At 43.3% G+C, this 22673-nt stretch overlaps 2 protein-coding genes and 1 pseudogene across 6 annotated transcripts in view; 1 reads left to right on the top strand and 2 right to left on the bottom strand.

Moving 5' to 3' along the window:
- Positions 1–206: 206 nt before the first annotated feature.
- On the bottom strand, positions 207–6886 carry LOC115171835 (tripartite motif-containing protein 16-like protein; annotated as a pseudogene).
- Positions 6887–8559: 1673 nt separating this feature from the next.
- LOC115171834 (Usher syndrome type-1G protein homolog) overlaps positions 8560–22673 on the bottom strand; it is a 24608-nt gene continuing 10494 nt past the window's right edge. The window contains exons 2-4 of one of the 5 annotated variants that reach the window (XR_003871259.1): positions 14561–15017; positions 11469–13102; positions 8560–11178 (exon numbers count right to left, since the gene is read on the bottom strand). Coding sequence is in view for 3 of the 5 variants with exons in the window: in XM_029729015.1 (XP_029584875.1) it covers positions 12269–13102; positions 14561–15017 (1291 nt within the window). In the remaining 2 variants the exon portion in view is untranslated. Of the gene's footprint in view, positions 13103–14560; positions 15018–22673 lie in introns of all 5 variants that reach the window. The other 4 variants (XR_003871260.1, XM_029729015.1, XM_029729016.1 and 1 more) reach the window with 4 other exon arrangements.
- The window catches only part of LOC115171833 (proton channel OTOP2), a 24036-nt gene continuing 18281 nt past the window's right edge, over positions 16919–22673 (top strand). Inside the window, exon 1 of the mRNA XM_029729012.1 lies at positions 16919–16947. The gene's annotated coding sequence lies outside the window, so the exon portion shown is untranslated. The remainder of the gene's footprint in view (positions 16948–22673) is intronic.

The raw sequence follows: 22673 nt of genomic DNA, 5'->3' as shown, positions 1-22673 counted from the left end.
CAGGTCCAGACCTTAACGTGAAATGCTTACTTACAAGCCCTTAACCAACAATGCAGTTCAAGAAATAGAGTTAAGAAAATATGAACTAAATAAGCTAAAGTGAAAAGTAAAATAAAAAGTAACACAATAAAATGACATAACAATAACGAGGCTATATGCAGGGGGTACCGAGTCAATGTGCGGAGGCTACAGGTTAGTAGAGGTCATTTTGTACATAGATAATAAACAGCCAGTAGCAGCAGTTTAAAAACAAAGTCCGGGTGGCTATTTGATTAATTGTTCAGCTGTCTTCTAGCTTAGGGGTAGAAGCTGTTAAGGAGCCTTTTGGACCTAGACTTGGCGCTCCGGTACCGCTTGCCGTGCGGTAGTAGAGAGAACAGTCTATGAGCTGGGTGACTGGAGTCTGGAGAATTCTTTGGGCCTTCCTCTGACACCGCCTAGTATATAGGTCCTGGATGAGTGCAGACACCCCCTGTAAAGTCCCTGTCTGTTGTCTTGTGATACTTGATGCTGTGTCCTGTTAAATAAGTACAGTATCAGTCACTTGTGAATAGAATAGATACTTTATTGTATTTGTGAGAAACAGAAATGTGTACTGGTCCACCTCTCTAACCTAACTACACTACTGCAGTCAAAGTATTATGATTCCAGAGTGACAGGAGCTGATGTTGCCATGGGAGTGATGGGGGTGGCAGGCAGAGTTGAGCTCTTCATTAGTGGGGGGTCCTTAGGACCGACCAATAACACCACATTGTCCTTCTTTGAGAGCCAGACAGTAGGATACAAGGGCTCCATGAACTCAGCCTTGTACCTGTAGAGGAGTGTCATAGCGACGTCAGTCACACCATAGAAAGATAATGAGCCTGAGTCAAAGTCGATGTAGACGCGATCCTCGTGAACACACTTGTGGCTTCCACGACCGCCTCCATATCAGCATGCCAAGTGGAAAAGCTCTGCCCCTCCCTTCCGAGGCTCCACGAGAAGTAATTTCCTGTGATGCAGCTGCCTCTCTGCACGCCTTTCCGGTCTATGCTCTTGTAGGTGAGTCCCACATGCACGCCCTCCCCACTCAGCTCTGCCTCAAAGTAGTGTCGGCCCAGGTAGAGGCTCTCTGAGGTCATCACCTGGCGCCAGTACTCGAAGCGTTCGGGTGTGTCTGGGTAGCTGTGCTGCCAGGGCGTGGTGTTGGTCACCTTCCTGTCGTCTTCGGTTAGTCTCAGGAACTTGTGGACAGTGTCTGGGTCAAAGGTCAGACTGCTGGCATCTGCCAAGTAAACACATTTAACTGAATAAACTTTATTAATCCTCAGAGGGGAAATTGGATTTGTCGCCAGCACAGGACACATGCAGGGACAATACAAACACATACATACTTATTCAAAGGCTACCTATGTCGCTATAATACACGTGAAAGGTTACACCAAGTCAGGCTATTTCTCAAAAGGGTTAGCTCATTGTGAAGAGCACTAGCTATGCAAATAAAATGAATGCAATAAAAAAATACATCTTACACTTGAAGAAGTCGTCTCGCCTGAAGTCGTCTCGCGTCTCAGGCTCAGGCAGTGAAAAAGACTTTGACATCTTGGGATGGACCATGGTTGTAATGCCCAGTTTCTCTGTAGGTCAGTGTAGGAGAAAGGGAAGTTACCCTTCAGGTAATACATAGAGTACTCTCTATAATACAATGCATTGGGAAGACTATGGATATTTATCCAACCATCATTTAACTTTTATTTAGCTAAGTCACTGGGAGCATATTCTCTTTTGCAATAATAACTTAGGTTGTTTTCATTATGTCATGAAACAGCATATGTCAACAAAAAAACAAACAAAGGAAAATGAGCAGTTTTTCCAGGCTTCTATTGTTTTGTTCTGTTTGGTGCCTAATGAACACAGCCCTGGTTAAAATGTGTACACTCATCACCAGTCCTGCAGATGTCCTTCAGTTTGTCCCTGTAGGTAGCCTTGAGCTGGTCACACAGTTCCTGGGTGGACTCAGTGAGCAGGCAGCTGAAGGAGGCCAGGCGATCTGTGAGGCCGACGTTGAGCCCAGGCAGACAGACATCCACCGCCCCCGTCTTCCACTCTGAGTATTCACCAGCAGGAGGAGCCACTCACAATACTGTCACACTACTAAGATAGCTATATCTGCTTCCCAAATGACACCCTATGCCCTTTATAGTGCACTACTGGTGCTCCATCACAGCATGCAAAGTAGTGTACTATAAAGTAGTGCCCTATATGGGAACTAGGGTGCCATTTGGGATGTACAATAGGGCCCTGTCCAGAAATAACCCCAACCTCTACCCCCTAGACATTTCAGATATGTAAAAGTTATTTGGGAGTATTGCTTTCCCTTGAATAGGTTTGGTGGGTTCTTGGCTATACTGTTAATACCTATCAAATCCTTTCAAAATCTAAATGAAGTGTCTATGGTAAGCAGTGGAGGCTGGTGGGAGGAGCTATAGGAGGACGGGCTAATTCTAATGGCTGGAATGGGATCAATGGAAGGTATATCAAACACATCAAACATATGGAAACCATTAACTTCCATTCCAGTCATTACAATGAGCCCTTCCTCCTATAGCTCCTCCCACCTGTCACTTCCCTAACACTGTGGACACTGTCAACACACTGACTGCCACAATAAACATTGTGGTGACTTAACTGTACATTACAAAATTGTTGACCGAGACGAGTCAAAATTACTGACCGAGACAATATTTAACAGATCATAGGGGAAACTGATGCAAAGGGTAAGAGGGACATGGTTCCTATATTAGTTCTCTCAGGATAGGGCTCAGAATGAGTCAAACGAGCAGTCAGGCACTTCCAAACACCGCAGTATGATGCAGGATGTACCATCAACCTATAAAATACATGTAAATCTACAGTGCCTTCAGAAAGTATTCTCACCCCTTGACTTTTTCCACATTGTGTTGTGTTACAGCCTGAATTTAAAATGGATTACATTGAGATATTTTTTGTCACTGGCCTACACACAATACCCCATAATATCAAAGTGGAATTATGTTTTTCAAACTTTTTACAAATTAATGAAACATTTTAAGCTGAAATGTCTTGTCAATAAATATTCAATGCAGTATATACCATCAACCAATAGAATGTAAAAATAAATCAAATACCTCTCACAGTATCATGACACAGGAGACTTGAAGGCAGCAGGTTGATATTGTGCTTTTCAGCAACATCACTAGCTGCATGCGCTCTGTTTCATTTCATGTGTGACACTCACCACGGATTGGGCTCAATTCAATTTAAATTCAGTCAGCTCATTTTCCTCAATGCTTTCCTACACATTTCAGTTTAATTCCTGAATTGACTGAATTGAATTAAACCTAACCCTCTCTGGTGCACTCTAAAGTTGCCCCGGCCTAGACACTGATCTTGGGTCAGTTTAGCATTTTTCCCACTAATGGTTAAGATTGGAGGAAATCCAAGGTCTGTACATAGGATACGTTTCACCCCGGAGCCCCAGTCTCTCACCTGCAGGAAGTCCACGTCCCTCTTGTTCCTGAAGAGTCTCTCCACTCTGGCCAGGGTCTTCTTCAGCTCTTGGCTCTTCTGCTCCAGGTGGGCCTGGATGCCCTCGGCCTGACTAAGTGCCTGCCTCTGCTCCCCCTCCAGAACCTCCGTGGCCCTCCTCCGGGCCTCTTCTACGGCCCCTTGCAGCAGGTAGAACTGCTGCTCCATCACAGCACGTACCCCTGCCACCGAGCTCTGGGGAGAGAAAGATGGAGAGAATATGTGCTAAAGAGAAAGAATGGAGAAGTAATTTGTAAATGTGTATCAGCAGTGTTGAGGTTCATTAAGATCAGAGATGATGTTATAAGTGATAAATGAGCAATAGGCGAACGTGGGGAAAGAATGTATGGAGAGAATGTGTGACATACTTTTTTTTAAAAGGAGAGGAGGTGGTGCTTAGTTGTATCAGCTGTGTGTTTAAGGTTCATTAAGGTCAGAGACAATGGTAAAAGTAATGCGGGTGTAGTGACAAATTACAGTGGCCTACCTCTATGGATGCAGTGTTGCTCTGTAGCTTGCCAATGGCATTCTCTGCCACTAAGACGGTCTTCATAATCTCACCTTGTTTCTTCTGCAGCTCTGTCTATAGGCGACCATACGCACGCATGCGCACACACACACATATTCAGGGCTCTGTTTCTTAAAGAGTACCATGTGTTGGGACCAATGCCAGAAGGTTACCAGCATAGCCCATGGGAAATGCATTTGCTTTATTTACAACAGTAGCTTTGAGAGAGGGCAACCTATTGGAACAGACCAATGGGCAGGCTGTACGTATCACGTCACACAGAAGGTCTCTTATCACAGAGAAACGTACTGAAGTCTTGTGATAAACAAATGATGTCATAAAAAACTCATTTGCCTGGAGACTCCCTATCCTACATCGTGTCCTGGATCACTAGACAGTACTGACACTAAAAAGAGGAGTTTTGGACTTCAAAACAACAACATGTGGGTCGTTCCACCAACCCGGTACCTTTTGAGAAGTGTAACTTGGTATAAAAAAAAGTTTGGTTTTACCTAATTTTAACATTCTGTCAGAAAGAGCACATGTTCAACTTACTAAAAAACGAGTTTTCCCATCTCAAGAGGTAAAAAAAGACAATAGGAAGTACCTATTAAAGGGTCAATCTGCAGGTGTGAAGCCATTTATTGTCTTATAAATGAATTGTGTACCCATTGATTCTTTCTGTACAGCACTTTGAGATATCAGCTGATGTAAGAAGGGCTATATAAATACATTTGATTTGATGATTCTTGAAGAATAAAACTTATGTTTCATTAGCTTAGTTCAACTGTCATACCCCATCAGAACCCAAAATATAAGCTTGTTTTACTGCAATGTTTGTAAACAAAGTAAATGTAAACACACTATTTAGCCTCAAAACATGTTTAAAGCTATAATTTTCATATCATTGATGGTCAGTCCTTTCATCCATAGCTCTGTCTATGAATTTGAGAGTGGTTTTATTTCTCCAGGCCCATCCTTCAGCTTTGTACCGAAACAGGGGCGGGGAAAACACTTTATTATTGTTTCAACTGCTGAGTGCCAAATAAGGCAACAGAGTTGAACGTAACCGGGTAGACGATTTCCTCTTGAATAGTTTCACCATATTAAATCGAGAGTTCAGTTCACGTAACAGGGTTGACCTTAAAACGAGGGGCCGACGTAAATTAATCACTAATCAGATGAAATAAATGATCATCTCCAGACATGACTTTGTTAACAACATAACCAGGGCTTTACAATGATGCTGAATTTTGGGGTTAAGTGGGTTCAAATCTTCCCAGAAGTCACAGCGGGTGCAAGGAGTGACATGTCACAATTGTGAATTTTGGCACTTTAACAAATCGTTTTTCATATTCAACTCCCGTGGACAGATTCATATGATTCAACTTTTGTGAGAACTTCCCTTCTGGGTAATCAAGATTATATTCATATTAAAGATTTATTGAACTCTCCATGTGGTCTATATTAAAGGACACTTCAATATTGGTGCACAATATCAAAGGGATGCAAAAGGCAGTGTTTTCGTGTAACAACCCAAAACAACATGTCCATGCCAGAAAAAAGGAAACACTAATACAGTTATCACTCACTGTCTGTGAAATGTGTGTTGTGTGTCTGTATGTATGAGTGGAGGCTGGTGGAGGGAGAAAGGGGAGGACGGGCTCAGCCATTATAAAGAATCCAGTCCTCCCTATTTCTCGCTCCACCAGCCTCCACTGGTAAATATAAATGTTACCAATACCTGGATCTGTCTTCGAGCCTCCTCTACAGGTACAGTACTGTGCCCCAGATGCCCCTGTCCCTCACACTCGCAGCACACACACACACACACCGCAGCCGTCCGTCAGGCAGTATAGTTCAAGCGGTAGCCGGTGCTCCTCACAGGTGCGACACTCGATGTCCTGTAAGGGCTCCACCAGTCGGTGATTGTGGAACCTCTGGTTCTCCAGATGGGGTCTGAGGTGGGCCTCGCAGTACGACACCAGGCAGGTTAGGCAGGACTTCTGGGCCCGGCACGGGATCTCGATGCAGGAGTCACACAGCACATCTTCTGGGGTGACAGTAAACCCGCTAGAGATTGTCTGGAGCTGGCTGTTCTGCCCTGGTTTATCGTGCGTTGTTGTTGTGTCCCCTTGTTCCTGGTTCTGAGGCTGGGTGGTGTCCTCTGGTTTATCGTGCGTTCTTATTGGGTCCTCTTGTTCCTGGTTTAGGTTCAGGTCCCACATGTTCATCATGGATGTGGTGACATCTTTGCTTCCAGTTGTGGGATGACTCTCTTCTGTATTCTCTTCATTCTTGATGATGAGGGTCTCCATGTTCTCTTTCTCTGGTTTGTGGATGTCCTGTGTGATGCTGGTGGGCCAAGACACAGTACCTCCCTCACTCTCTCCTCTCTACTTCAGGCTGCAGGGTGTGACCGCTGGGCCTCTGTCTGGGCCTCTGTCTGGGCCTCTGTCTGGGCCTCTGTCTGGGCCTCTGTCTGGGTCTCTGTCTGGGCCTCTGTCTGGGTCTCTGTCTGGGTCTCTGTCTGGGTCTGAACAGGCAGACAGTGCAGATCTTTCCTCACGTCTTAGTCTATCATGACATCCTATACAGGCCTCACTACTCTTATAATTCCTATTCTCTCGCTCAGTAAGTCGCTTTTTCTCTCAAACACACTTTCTCGCTCTCTGTCGGTTTCTCTCCCTCACTCTCACCGTCTCTCGCCCTAACTCTCACACCCTAAGACTGTCGGTCTGTCTCTCTGTAAGTCTCTCCTTTCTAACTCTCTGTCTAGCTCCCTAACTCAAGATAAATCAGTGAGAAGACAAGAGCAGAACTGAGGACCGCGCCTTAATAACTTTATCCGTGTGAGTCAGCGGCAGAGGCAGGAGCCTCCTCTTGTTACACTCCTCCCTTCTCTCTCTCTCTCTCCTTTTCTCACCCTCTCCTCCCTCATTCAGTTGGGTTCAGGGAAGGCTGAGTTGGTTTGAGTGGAGAGAAGGGGGAAGTGGGTATTGAGGGCAAGGAATGTGGAGATCTGTTTTAACAGGACAAATACAATATAAGCACCCCCAAAATGATTATTATTATGAATCATGAAATCATTAATGTACAGCCACACTCCCTCATAGGACATCCCAGACGTGGCAATTCCAAAGCTGTTATCTAATAATAGCGTTTCATAGAAAAAAAGAATGTTGTATCAACAAAGATGATCTGGGTCAGCTGAGATGACTGTCTTCTGCAATATAATCTGTGAAAACTGGAATGTCAACATCCTGGAGAAACCTGTATCTCTGAAAAGTTAGGAGTCATCACAATGTCAGGAGTCATCACAATGTGTTTGGAATGACTGGTCCTACAGTAAAGTTATTATATATTCACAGTAGATGAAGGAAAATAACTAACAAACTGACATACATTGAGATAAAAGGTTTTTCAGATGCTGTTATGGTTGACATGATCACAGAATTAGAGACAACGATGACCAGCTGCCTCTAATTGGAGATCATCCCCCCCAAAAAAACATAGAAATACAAAAACTAGAACATAACATAGAAAATCTAAACTAGAAAAAAAAACGGCACGCCCTGACCTACTCTACCATAGAAAATAACAGGAGGCTCCGGACTGTGGGCCCTCTCAGGAGGCTCCGGACTGTGGGCCGTCTCAGGAGGTTCCGGACTGGGAATGCGCACTGGAGGCCTGATGCGTGGAGCTGGCACAGGTGGCGCCAGACTGGTAACACGCACCTCAGGGCGAGTGCGGGGAGCAGGAACAGCACACCCCAGACTGGGCAGGCGCACTGGAGGCCAGATGCGTGGGGCTGGCACAGGTGGCGCCAGAAATACAAAAACTAGAACATAACATAGAAAATCTAAACTAGAAAAAAAACCTGTCACGACCTACTCTACCATAGAAAATAACAGCTGTCTATGGTCAGGACGTGACACAATGACCGGTTATGACAAAAAAATCCAAGCTCATGTTGTGATCCAGTTAGTTCTAATTTAATGCATACTTGGAAAATGACTCAATAATATCCTTGATTGACAAAACAGTCCTTAGCTACTGTGCACATATTAATCAGTGGGAACGATCTTGGGCCTCTGAGTATCAGTTTACTTAAATGACCCATAACCTCTGACTCCCCCATTGTTTCCCCTATCCCTCTTCCTACTTCCCAATTTTCATTTTTCTGGAAGTGTGCTCTAGTTTATTTCCCTTCAAGGATTTAAAACTGAGGGTTGGCATCATTCATTTTGTGAAAATGCATTTACAAGCATGAGGAGTGCACAATTGCACACTTCGGGGGAAAGGACAGAGAATCGGGATGACTAAGTTAATGAGAATTACTCCCAGGCCTGTCGGGTGCAGGGTGAAGTTGCTCCTAGTTGCTCCCCCACTAATGGTTAAGGTTAGGATTGTAGTGGGGGAAGCTGATCCTAGACTCTGGAGTGGCCTGCCTCAGTCAGAGTCCTGTCTGTTGCAGCTTCACATACACAATGCAGAGAAGGACATATTAGTATATTTGTTTATTTAAAAACACTGAGTCTTTAAAAAAAATGAGGCATTCAATGTGGACATTGATTTTATCATATGCACTTGAAACCTAAACAAACACCAAAACCAATGACACATACAATATTATTGGGAAGACTTCGTCACGTGATCAGAACAGAGACATACAGAACATACCATAGACATACAGTGCAGACTGAAGACTACAATGATGGTTAAAGAGGCAATAGACAACTTTTAGCCTCTATGGGTGCTCTTCAGACAAAATGGGTCCTTTAATCTAAATGGACAGAAATAGTTTCCAGAAATGACATCAATGTACAGAAAGAGGCACATGTCCCCATAACCATGAGAAAAAGCAGAACATATTACACTCCTAAAACTCAAGACTTGTGTAGTTTCATGAAATGGATTAAAGTAATATCCAGTGTTCCAGGTTTCTACGAAATAGGACCTATAATGAATTACAACATAATGAGTGAATATACTTTTCCTTCCCAAATGTTTTAATTAAATATGTTAAAACGCAGCTTTTCTGTGTTGGAATGGTGCAGCCGTACCCCAACAACAAAACGGTGTGGCCTTATACCGATCATTCAAAATAGGAATGCTAGTAGACCGCTGATTGGCCAGCTCATCCTATCATCCTCTATGAGGAAATAGCAAGCATTTAAACGGTCTGTTTGAGGTGGGGTTTTAAGTGTTTTTTTCTTCACAAATGTATGCTTTGGCCACAAATACGAGTATAGGATGAGTCAAAAACATTATTTGGGTATGAGTTAACAGAATATGAACTTTTAAAAGTGAGATTTTCACTGGACAGTTACTTTAGCATCATACCAAACAAACATGTGTAACCATACAGCTAACCTTCAAGCCAACATTTGATGTAAACAATAAGTAACTAAACTTCCATAGTGTAGTGTAACATGGTTAATTATGTGATCAACATGACAACATTGTAAATCAAAACCTCATGGGGGTAGACCTATATGCTGGACATCTACATACTGTATCAGAAAATCATCACAAAAATAACTATGACAATGGATTTAACTGTGTGTGAGTTTTACCTATCGAAACATTAAATAATCCACTCAGTACGCGTTTAGTTGACCATTCTCACATAGCGTCAACTTTCAATGAAAAAAAGCAATTGGCCTCCTTTATCAGTGAACCAAACTGAAAGTGGTTGACCTGGCATACTGTGTGTAAACAAATGTACTGGTACAAAATGGAACAATGCATAGCAAGCTGAATGACCCGAGCCAAACCAGTCAACGGGTACAAAAAATGCCTTGATAGCAGAGAACTGGTAATGTACAGATAATGGTAATATTGTAGCGAATTGGAGAGGCAGCCTGACTGACTCGTAACCACCCTACAAATTTGATACATTATCACCATCAACGTCAACAATGGAAGTATGTATACAAAACTATGGATTTGAGACATTGGCTGGGATTCTACGCAAGGTGCGTTATAGCACTCACTATACAGCCGACAATGTGCTTTTTAAAGGCATTTTCCCAGAAGTTCGTGGAGATCGCATTCATTGTAAAAGCTGCACAGTCTCAGGGAGCACAGTCTCAGAGGATGGTAGTACGGTACTTAACATGCCCCATGTACTGACACCAGGAGCAGTCTCAGGGGATGGTAGTACGGTACTTAACATGCCCCATGTACTGACACCAGGAGCACAGTCTCAGGGGATGGTAGTACGGTACTTAACATGCCCCATGTACTGACACCAGGAACACAGTCTCAGAGGATGGTAGTACGGTACTTAACATGCCCCATGTACTGACACCAGGAGCACAGTCTCAGAGGATGGTAGTACGGTACTTAACATGCCCCATGTACTGACACCAGGAGCACAGTCTCAGGGGATGGTAGTACGGTACTTAACATGCCCCATGTACTGACACCAGGAACACAGTCTCAGGGGATGGTAGTACGGTACTTAACATGCCCCATGTACTGACACCAGGAGCAGTCTCAGGGGATGGTAGTACGGTACTTAACATGCCCCATGTACTGACACCAGGAGCACAGTCTCAGGGGATGGTAGTATGGTACTTAACATGCCCCATGTACTGACACCAGGAGCAGTCTCAGGGGATGGTAGTACGGTACTTAACATGCCCCATGTACTGACACCAGGAGCACAGTCTCAGGGGATGGTAGTACGGTACTTAACATGCCCCATGTACTGACACCAGGAACACAGTCTCAGGGGATGGTAGTACGGTACTTAACATGCCCCATGTACTGACACCAGGAGCACAGTCTCAGGGGATGGTAGTATGGTACTTAACATGCCCCATGTACTGACACCAGGAGCACAGTCTCAGGGGATGGTAGTACGGTACTTAACATGCCCCACAGGGGCCAACGTATTGGGGTCAGACAGAGGTGCTGGAGGGGGGCAGGCCACACCTCCTTGTTCTTCATTCTGTACACTGTGCCACATGGCATACAAGAACACTGCTGCACATCAACACTGTGTTCTGTGGTTACAGATCCAGGCAGTCTTTGGCTGACTGCGTATGGTGGCGCAATGCTCCAAAAGATGGCATGCCATAGGTCTCTGTCCTTCACGGAAGCAGCAAGGTCCTCTGTAGTTAATTAAAACAGTCAACAGTGTCCATTAGATCATTAAAACAGTCAACAGTGTCCTTTAGATCATTAAAACAGTCAACAGTGTCCTTTAGATCATTAAAACAGTCAACAGTGTCCATTAGATCATTAAAACGGTCAACAGTGTCCTTTAGATCATTAAAACAGTCAACAGTGTCCATTAGATCATTAAAACAGTCAACATTGTCATTCAGTTAATTAAAAAGGTCAACAGTGTTGTTTAGTTAATTCAAATTGGTCAACAGTGCAGTGGACTTCTAGAACTCACTCTAATGAAGCTGCAATGATCCAAAACACCTTTCAGATCTCTTCAGCTCTTCTCCTTTATTTATAAAGTCCATAGAAAGCTCAGGTTTCTGTATTTTACTTGTCTTCTTTTGTTCACTGAGATGTTTATCTTGACAATGTCCTCCTTTCTGCCTAACAAGTCACAGGGTGTTCCAGGGAATGAAATGACAACATTTCTCTGAATGTCCTTACATAATCGCACAGTCAGACAAGCGTGTCTCTGAATATTGCATACACTACAACAAACCGCTATTTATGTTGTAGCTGTAAAGTCTCTGAATGTTGCATATACTACAACAAACCCCTATGAGACATTAGCCTGACAAGACTGAGCCTCAATGCTCCACTGACCTACCTTTAAGCTAGGAAGAGCATTCTGCTTGACCTATACAGTGTGTCCACCTAGTGGTCTCCAGAAGAATGGCAATGCCATATTTGCAGACAGACAGGAATGAATTCTATGCCAGATTGTTACTATTATGATCAACCAAAGAAAAAACAAGATGCCTACCTTCATAACTATGTGTAGGGGAGAGCAGCGACAATACCAACATGTCCCAGTGAAAAATCCCCACACTACACACTCAGATATAATCTGTAGGTTAGGTTTACTCTGTAGTGTAGGTTTACTCTGTAGGGTAGGTTTACTCTGTAGGGTAGGTTTACTCTGTAGGGTAGGTTTACTCTGTAGGGTAGGTTTACTCTGTAGGTGAACATCACAGTAGTAGAGGTATACAGTACCTACAGATCATCTTCAGATCCAAAAGCGTCAGTCACCATTCACAGCAGGGTGTCCTCGATGTAGTCAGGGTCCTCAAGGGTCTCCAGACGTCTCTTGCAGGCATCCAGAATTTTCTTCCTGGGCCCCAGGGGGATGTGGATGCTCTTGAGGTCCTGGTCTGAGCACAGCAGCAGCGCCTCCAGGTCAATCTTCTCCCGCCTGAAGACGGTGAGGAACTCGCCCATGGTCTGCGCAGCCAAGAACACCTCCAACGGGCTGGTCACGGCCTCGCAGTCATCATCCAGCCCCAGCTCCACCTCGTCCCAGGGAAGCTCCTGGCGGTTCCTTTCCTGGAGGCTGCGGGCACTGCCGATGCTGTCCCCCCCATCGTCCAGGCTGGGCGAACGCCGCAGCCGGCTGCGCAGCCGCACGTTGGCGCTGCCAGCCCGTTCAGTTCCTCCGCTGAGGCTCCCCTCGTCACGCCCACCGATGCCGAACAGGCCGCCACTGATATAGTTGCGTCGGAACACCATGGTTCCCAGACCGGGCCGGTTGAAGAGAGAGTCGTGGCCCGAGTCGGTGCTGACCTCAGAGTATTCCATGTCGGGCCGGTAAGACAAGTCCGGCTCGCTGATGGCACGAGAGATGGCGTCGTCGTTGGCGTCTCCGTGGAATATGTCTCGGAGGTTGCCGCGGCGCCCTGCGCGGTCCCGAGGGCCGACATAGGTTCCCTGTTTAAGGAACATGACATCGTTGCCCAGCTGGAGGCCCGAGAGGGAGCGAACGCTCTTCCTGCCGTCCTCGTAGATCTTGAAGGTCCCGTCCCCTTGCTTCCTCTTCTCCAACCTCTTCTGGATCTTGGTCTTGCCTCGGGTTGTGGCGTGAAGAGTAGCCTGCAGGGACAAAGAGCAACACAGGCTTCAACAACTAATTATACAGGAGCACACATCTCAAATTTAACAGATGACAAATGTTTAATGTTGGAGTGTAATGTTCCTTTTATTTTCAACATGGTGTATAAAATTATAGACTGCAAATAACTGTCATTGTATCCTCTCCTTTCTCCACTAATGGGAAATGTTGATGTTTCAACTGTTGTGCATGTGAAATGATACAGCAGCAGACATAACAGATAGGGAGTTTCACATGCACAACAGTTGAAACACCAACATTTCCCATTAGTGGAGAAAGGAGAGGATACAATGACAGTTATTTGCTGTCTATAATTTTCTACACCATGTTGAAAATGAAAGGGGCATTAAACTCCAACATGAAACATTTGTCATCTATTAAACTTGAGAGAATGACCTGGGATGTGGACTTCATTTTATAGATGCAGCTTTGTACTACAATCCTAAATGAAGGAAAAGAGAAGCACCATATTATTTCCTGATGTGCTGTGTTCATCTTCCCCATGTATTCATTTAGCTTGAGGCATCATATAGCTGGAGCTACACAACCAATGGCGTGGAATGTGCACTCATCTTGACATTGGACTATTTTTATGTTCTGAAAACATCTGACAAACGTTGGTTTTGGAGTGGAATGCCCCTTTAAATAAATATTCAAAAGGCATAAATGGCTGGATGAGGCTGTACTGTACTGACCTAAGAGTATGGCACACTGTCACACCCTGATCTGTTTCACCTGTCTTGTGCTTGTCTCCACCCCCCTCCAGGTGTCTCCCATTTTCCCCTGTGCATTTATACCTGTGTTTTCTGTTTGTCTGTTGCCAGTTTGTCTTGTCCCGTTAAGTCCTACCAGAGTGTTCCTGTGGTCTAGTTTTTCTTAGCCTTCCCAGTTCTGACCTTTCTGCCTGTCCTGATCCTGCCTGACTCTGATTTGGGAGAAAATGGGAGACACCTGGAGGGGGGTGGAAACAAGCACAAGACAGGTGAAACAGATGTGGATGTAACACACAGACAGTGGTGGTGTCTAGGTGGTGCAGCTTGTACTGACCTGAGAGTATGGCACACTGACAGTGGTGGTGTCTAGGTGGTGCAGCTTGTACTGACCTGAGAGTATGGCACACTGACAGTGGTGGTGTCTAGGCGGTGCAGCTTGTCCTGACCTGAGAGTATGGCACACTGACAGTGGTGGTGTCTAGGTGGTACAGCTTGTACTGACCTGAGAGTATGGCACACTGACAGTGGTAGTGTCTAGGTGGTGCAGCTTGTCCTGACCTGAGAGTATGGCACACTGACAGTGGTAGTGTCTAGGTGGTGCAGCTTGTACTGACCTGAGAGTATGGCACACTGACAGTGGTAGTGTCTAGGTGGTGCAGCTTGTCCTGACCTGAGAGTATGGCACACTGACAGTGGTGGTGTCTAGGTGGTGCAGCTTGTACTGACCTGAGAGTATGGCACACTGACAGTGGTGGTGTTTAGGTGGTGCAGCTTGCGGCTCACTGAGCTGCTTGTGTAGCTGGAGAAGCTCATGGCGTCTGACATGGACTGCTCCGACGCCGCCTCTTTGTGGAACTTGCGCTCCATGCGCTTGTGGTGCTTCCGCTGCAGCTTCACGCACTCCTTAATCCTCCTCTCAGCCTCACGGAAAGCCCGCTCCTTCAGCTTCCCCACCAGCTTGGGGTTGAGGGCCGACTGCTTGGCAGCGATGGAGTCCAGGTAGCGGACACAGTCCATGTGGCTCTTGGTGGCGGCCATGTCCAGGGGCGTGTGGTAGTCGTTGTCCAGGCACCACACGTTGGCACCGAAGGACACCAGGAAGGACAGGCAGTTGTGGTGGCCGTTGGCGGCCGCCAGGTGGAGAGGTGTGTTCCCCCATATGTCACACTTATCAGGGTTGCCTCTGCAGAACAAGAGGAAGTACAGACATCAGCTGAAAGAAGCAACGGGCATATAGCACACATATGGCATCTATATTAGGAAGTCTTCAGTCTAATATGGACGTTGTACACATAGTCCTATGTATTCATCCCAGGTCTATGTAAAACTATTTCAAATACTTAACAGTGCTGGTTTTCGTTTTCCCCCAGAACCAATGGAGTAGTCCCAAAGGTGCAAATATCAAGATAAATCTAATGCACCACAGATACTTTTTTTTACTCTACTCTTACCTGTACTTGAAACATCAATTTTGCTACGATTTCAAGACTGAAAAATCCCTAACTCTTTACAGTGCCAAGACAGAGGTGATGATGCTGTTACAACAAGTCATGCTGTTCTGTTCCAAAGGCATTCAGTAAGTGCTATCTGTGAGTAATGTGGACCAGGAGAAGGACAACCCACTCTCAGATACTCCTAAACATAGCAGGTACCTTGTGAGAAAGCTTGATTTTCTTTATCATGATTTCAGCACTGAGATCTCATCCATGGGCTGTTCATCGAATCTTCATAAATCATGTTTAACCTTACATCCCAGTACCCTTTAGCACTGGTAAATCTCAACAGCAGCAACAACAGCACAGTAAACCAAATCTTAATGACACCAAACAGATGGCAGATACACAAGTTATGAGATGAACAATACCACTGTTTGGCCCTGCTGTCATTACGTTTAGAGGATTTCTCTGGCTTCTCCATGCTTTCCATTTCCCTACCATCAGCCTACCATGACCCCATGGGCACCTCAGCCTGAACTAGGACCTACACCTCTACACTACAGTCGGCCTGTAACACAACCACCACTACACTAACCAGTGTCATGTTTCAGGGGAGGCCCGGGCCGGTCGGGCTGCACCTGACTCCAGAGCGTACTACCGGGGCGTGCATACCTGGTGATGTCATGCTCAATTCCTTCAGTCGCGTAGCATTGGAGCTGAGTTTTCCCAATGTAAGGACAGTACAGGTGACTTAACTTTAATATTTGTTCAGGGCGGAGGGGCAGATTTGAGTTCCAATTGATTCCATAAAACATTGACAATATATCACAACGTGATTCGTATTTCAGTTCTATTCCCTGGAAAAGGGATTTTTTTTTTTTTACAGGAATTACATGAAAGGTGAAATCCTGTTTACCGCCAGATTGTACTTCAATTTATCCTTTCAGAGGTTTAAATATTAACAGGAAGTTCCTCTTTATTTAAAGGCAGTGTATAAACAGCTGTCAGATTTGGAATGGTTCCTGATGGTGGTACACTAACCCTATTGCTGATCTTAAAGGGGAAGTTCAGGATTTTACAACTTGATGTTAGATGGTTCCTCACCCTGAAAGTAGTCTATGGGCCAGGAGAAACTTTAATCCATGGTTATTTTTTATTTATCCAGGTGAGTCAGTTAAAACTCCTTACACTGGTGGGCATTGGCCTATAGGGCTAGGGCTAAATGAAATGTTTTCCTCAGAGGAAATATGGAAAGCATATGCATAATCATGGTAGCAATTAAAAGGGAAGAGTTTGGAGATTATGGGACAATTATTAGACTGTCACGCCCTGACCTGAGAGAGCCTTTTTTATGTCTCTATTTAGGTTTGGTCAGGGTGTGATTTGGGTGGGCATTCTATGTCCTTTTTTCTATGCTTTGTATTTCTTTGTTTTTGGCCTGGTATGGCTCTCAATCAGGGACAGCTGTACATCGTTGTCGCTAATTGGGAGTCATACTTAGGCAGCCTGTTTTCCTTTGGGGTTGGTGGGTAGTTAATTTCTGTTTAGTACATGACAGAACTGTTTGGCTGTCGGTTTCCTTTTTTTTGGATCTATCTTTAATAAATTCATGATGAGCACTAACCACGCTATGCCTTGGTCTACTCTCTTCAACGACGGCCGTCACATAGACTAAAGGTGAGGACAACAGTTCACCTGACAAGACTGAATCCACTGTTGATTTTAATGTGATTTTTCTTTTTACATTTACAGCACTTTTTACTGCATTTGTTTAACTAAATCAGAAAATACTCTGGATACATTCAGTAACATAAGAATATTCTTTGAAAATTTGGGGTAGGTGCAACATAAGACAAAAGAATGACAAGGGTTTGAGTGAGGTCTAACTGGTGTTTCCAAGTGGCCACAACTCTCCAAAGTGTGAACAGTTCCTAAGTCATTTCAATGCACTTTTATGACTCAGTCTTCAACTATAAGGTGTTTTGTGTGTTCTATAGCCAACATGAGAAGCTCAATTCTAAAATATGTTTCACTTTTTGACCAGTAAAGGGATTATTTGTTATTGTAGTTTGGTCAGGGGGTGTTTGTTTTGTGGTTCGGGGTTTATTGTGCTGTGTGTTTATGTAGAGGGGTGTTCTGGGGTTTTGGTTAATGTTCTATGTTAGTATATTTTTATGTTCTAGTTTAGTTGATGGGGTTGACCTTCAATTGGAAGCAGCTGCTCCTCATTGCTTCTAATTGGTCTTATTTAAGAGGTGTTTTTGTCATGGGATTTGTGGGTAGTTGCTTCCTTGTTTAGTGTCTGAGCACATGACAGGACTGTTAGTGTCGTTCGTTGTGTTTGTATACTTTTTTTTTCTCCTTTTTACCGATTTAAAGAAGAGTATACACGTTCCCGCTGCACCTTGGTCCAATCATTACGACACCCGTTACCATATGACATTACAGTGTTAAGGCTTTCACAAGGCAATTCAGAGCAGCAGATCGTAATTATTTTGCACATAGAATGGAGTCATGAGTGCATTCAAATGCATGGTCCACGGCAAATTTTTGTCCCAATACAACAAACATTATCTCTTTCTGTTCAGAACAACCCAAGGTATAACGCCATGTCATCTTGTAACTGTACATCAGTGTTCATAAATGTTGACACTGTATATTACATTAGTTTTATGATATGGAAATGTGACGTGCACGTGTGTATATAGCCACTGCCTTACAATATAGGCCCTTATCAGAGTTAACCGAAATCGTCCCACCCTATTCAACAGCCAGTGAAAAATCTGAGCGCCAGATTTAAAACCAAAAAATGTCGTAATTCAAAGTTCTCAAACAGGACCATTTTATAGATACCACGTTGTCCGATTTCTAAAAGGCTTTACAGCGAAAACAAAACATTAGATTATGTTAGAGTACATCGACACAATAACCACAGACATTTTCTAAGCAACTAGCATGCATCACAAAACACAGCTAAATGAAGCACTAACTTTTGACGCTCTTCATCAGATGACACTCCTAGGACATTGTTATACAATACATGCATTGTTTTGTTCGATAAAGTTCATATTTATATATATAAAAACAGCATTTTACATTGCCGCGTGACGTTCACAAAATATTTTGTCTCCAATACTGCCGGTGAATCAGCACCACAATCTACAAAAATACTCGGCAAAAACATTGATTAAAATATTAAACTGTCATTCAAAGAATTATAGCTTAACATCTCCTGAATGCAACCGCATTGCCAGATTTCAAAATAACTTTACTGGGAAATCACACTTTGCAGTAATCTGAGTACTGAGCTCAGAAGAAAACACTAGGCGATACAGATACCCGCCATGTTGGAGTCATCTAAATTAATAAATAGTATTAGAAATATTCACTTACCTTTGATCATCAGAAGGCACTTCCAGGAATCCCAGGTACTCAAATGTTATGTTTGATAAAATCCATAATTTATGTCCAAATAACTCCATGTTTGCGCGTTCAGTAAGGTACTCCAAATGTAGGGTGCGCGAGGGAAATGTCACGACGAAAAGTTTAAAAAAAAATGGTATTTACGTTCGTTCAAACGTTGTAAAACATCAATCTTTAGGGCCTATAGAACGTGAAGATTCAGTAATATTTCAACCGGATGGTTCCTGTCTTGAAAAAGGTTTTGGAACAGAGCTAACACTCATGAACGCGCACCAATGAAGTGATGTCATTCCTTGGGTTACCAACTTCCCAGCCTTCCAGTCGGGTCTCTGTTCATCGTAGACGCCTCAAACAAGGTTCTAAAGACTGACATCTAGTGGAAGCCGTAGGAAGTGCAAAATGAATCCTTAGTCACTGTTCGATTGGCAAGACTTGAAAGGACTACAAGCACCAGAATTCTCACTTCCTGCTTAGATTTTTCTCAGTTTTTTGCCTTCCATATGAGTTCTGTTATACTCACAGACGTCATTCAAACAGTTTTAGAAACTTCAGAGTTTTCTATCCAAATCTACTAATAATATGCATATTCCAGTTCCTGGGCCCGAGTAGTAGGCCGTTTAATTTGGGTACGTTTTTCATCCGGCCGTGAAAATACTGGCCCCTACCCTAGTGAAGTTAATCTCCCTGTAAAGAACTACAAACAAATTATTATTTACAATGATGGCCTGGCCAGTGATGAATAGGAAGTGCGGCGCAATAAATCAAATAACAAAACATTGAAATCACAGAAGGACGGGGACATGTGACAAGCACAGAAGGACGGGGACATGTGACAAGCACAGAAGGACGGGGACTGAGGGGCAACAGTCTAAATCTTCTAGGAACTGAGGGGTCACAGATGTACACAGAATAATAGAGAACAATGAAACAAATATACTTTATATTGGTTAGGGTCTGGTAGGGTTAGGGTCTGGTAGGGTCTGGTAGGGTTAGGGTCTAGTAGGGTCTGTTAGGGTCAGGTAGGGTTTTATTTATTATTGAATCTTAATTTAACTAGGCAAATCAGTTAAGAACAAATTCTTATTTTATAATGACGGCCTTACCCCGGCCAAGCGCCGCCCTATGGGACTCCTGATCATGGCCGGTTGTGATACAGCCCGGGATCGAACCAGGGTCTGTAGTGACGCCTCTAGCACTGAGATGCAGTGCCTTAGACCACTGCGCCACTTGGTAGCCCATAAAGGGGTCGGGGTAGGGTTAGGTAGTGTATTCTACTTGTACAGAGGTTAGGTATTATTCAGCACTTTTCTATTGCTCGAGGATGTGTTGACAGGCCGATTGCTCGAAATGCGAATGCGTGCTGTTTATCATAATCAGTGAGCGATAGGTACAGTACACATTTAGTGTTGTAAATGTTTTATAAGCTGTATACTGTGGGAATTCCTAGGTTTGTTATCAGTTACTTTATCACCACACTGTCTAAGTGGACCCGCCATTATGTTACCTTGTGTACATTTACCCTGAACAAAATGGTGAAATAATAAAGCCCATCTTGCTTCTCTGGGGATCCCTTGCATGTTGAACTGTAGATGACATCCCCATAGTCAAGCATGGGGAAGATCATCTGTAGTAGTGTCAACCGAGCAGAGGGGTGAAAGAGGTCCTGTTACGACAGGGTCAATCCATTTGAAATCAATCACTTTTTGACAACACCCCTTCTGATTTTGAACAAAACCTTCCATACATATTAGCCCATTGTAGAAGTGATCAGAAAGTGACTCTTGACTTGAATACCAAAACATTAAAGAGATAAAGGTGCTCAAAGTTGACCCATGTTGCATACCCCACCATACCATGAGACATCATGTCTTCATCACTGGAAAAGATCAACGGTTGAGATTGATATCTTTTAAAAGATTACAAACAGGGTTGTCAAACTATTTGATCATTTCTTGAAAATAATGTTTTTTATAAAGTATGCCATTTTTAAACCTTAATACATGTGTCTCAACCGATGGCGGGCACAACACAAACCTCAGATGATGTAAAGTAAGGTCTAAAGCTGCAATATATGCAAATATAAAAAGTAAAACGGAGTTTACGAGTGTTTTAGATAATTAACATTAAATGTGTAAAAAAAAATATTAAAAAAACTGACAACTGCATTTCTCCATCCACTTACTTCATAATTTCAGCCAATCACTTTTCCTGGCATGTTTTCCATCTGATCCTTTAGATTGCTGCTGCCTATTACTATGATAAATCACATGGTGAGGATGTTTGTTATCAAGCTATTAATGTGCATAATATCTAACAACTGGAGCAAGGCTAGTAGGGCTGACCCCAATTAGTCGATTGTTTGGTTGATAGGCTGTTGGTCGACCAAGATTTTTTTTTTTTTAGTCGAGCAGTAGCAAATATCTATCTACACTACCGTTCAAAAGTTTTGGTCACTTAGAAAGGTCCTTGTTTTTGAAAGAAAAGCACATTTTGTCCATTAAAATAACATCAAATTGATCAGAAATACAGTGTAGACATTGTTAATGTTGTAAATGACTATTGTGGCTGGAAACTAGAGGTCGACCGATTATGATTTTTTTTTTTTTTCAACACCGATACCGATTATTGGCCCCCAAAAAATCCGATGCCGAATTTTCTTTTTTTTTTCTTTTTTCTTTTAAATTTGTAATAATGACAATTACAACAATACTGAATGAACACTTATTTTAACTGAATATAATACATCAATAAAATCAATTTAGCCTCAAATAAATAATAAAACGTGTTCAATTTGGTTTAAACAATGCAAAAACAAAGTGTTGGAGAAGTAAAAGCGCAATTTGTGCCATGTAAGAAAGCTAACGTTTAAGTGCCTTGCTCAGAACATGGGAACATATGAAAGCTGGTGGTTCCTTTTAACATGAGTCTTCAATATTCCCAGGTAAGAAGTTTTAGGTTGTAGTTATTATAGGACTATTTCTCTCTATACGATTTGTATTTCATATACCTTTGACTATTGGATGTTCTTATAGGCACTTTAGTATTGCCAGTGTAACAGTATAGCTTCCGTCCCTCTCCTCGCTCCTACCTGGGCTCGAACCAGGAACACAGACAACAGCCACCCTCGAAGCAGCGTTACCCATGTAGAGCAAGGGGAACAACTACTCCAAGTCTCAGAGCGAGTGACGTTTGAAACGCTATTAGCGCGCACCCGCTAACTAGCTAGCCATTTCACATCGGTAACACCAGCCTAATCTTGGGAGTTGACAGGCTTGAAGTCATAAACAGCGCAATGCATTGCGAAGAGCTGCTGGCAAAACACACGAAAGTGCTGTTTGAATGAATGCTTACGAGCCTGCTGCTGCCTACCACCGCTCAGTCAGACTGCTCTATGAAATCAGACTTAATTATAATATAATAAACACACAGAAATACGAGCCTTAGGTCATTTAATATGGTCGAATCCAGAAACTATCATCTCGAAAACAAAGCGTTTTTTTTTCAGTGAAATACGGAACCGGTTCGTATTTTATCTAACGGGTGGCTTCCCTAAGTCTAAATGTTCCTGTTACATTGCACAACCTTCAATGGTATGTCATAATTACGTAAAATTCTGGCAAATTAGTTCACAATGAGCCAGGCAATGAACGCAAGAGCAGTGACACAATTTCATGTTAGCAGGCAATATTAACTAAATATGCAGGTTTAAAAATACATACTTGTGTATTGATTTTAAAGAAAGGCATTGATGTTTATGGTTAGGTACATTGGTGCAACGACAGTGCTTTTTTTCGCAAATGCACTTGTTAAATCATCACCCGTTTGTCGAAGTAGGCTGTGATTCGATGAGAAATTAACAGGCACCGCATCGATTATATGCAACGCAGGTCACATTAGATAAACTAGTAATACCATCAACCATGTGTAGTTAACTAGTGATTATGTTAAGATTGATAGTTTTTTTTTTTATAAAATAAGTT

The sequence above is a fragment of the Salmo trutta genome, chromosome 32, assembly GCF_901001165.1.
Source record: "Salmo trutta chromosome 32, fSalTru1.1, whole genome shotgun sequence".
Classification (NCBI taxonomy): Eukaryota; Metazoa; Chordata; class Actinopteri; order Salmoniformes; family Salmonidae; genus Salmo; species Salmo trutta.
Note: the sequence above shows the minus strand (reverse complement) of the source record. Positions and strands in the feature narration are given on the sequence as shown.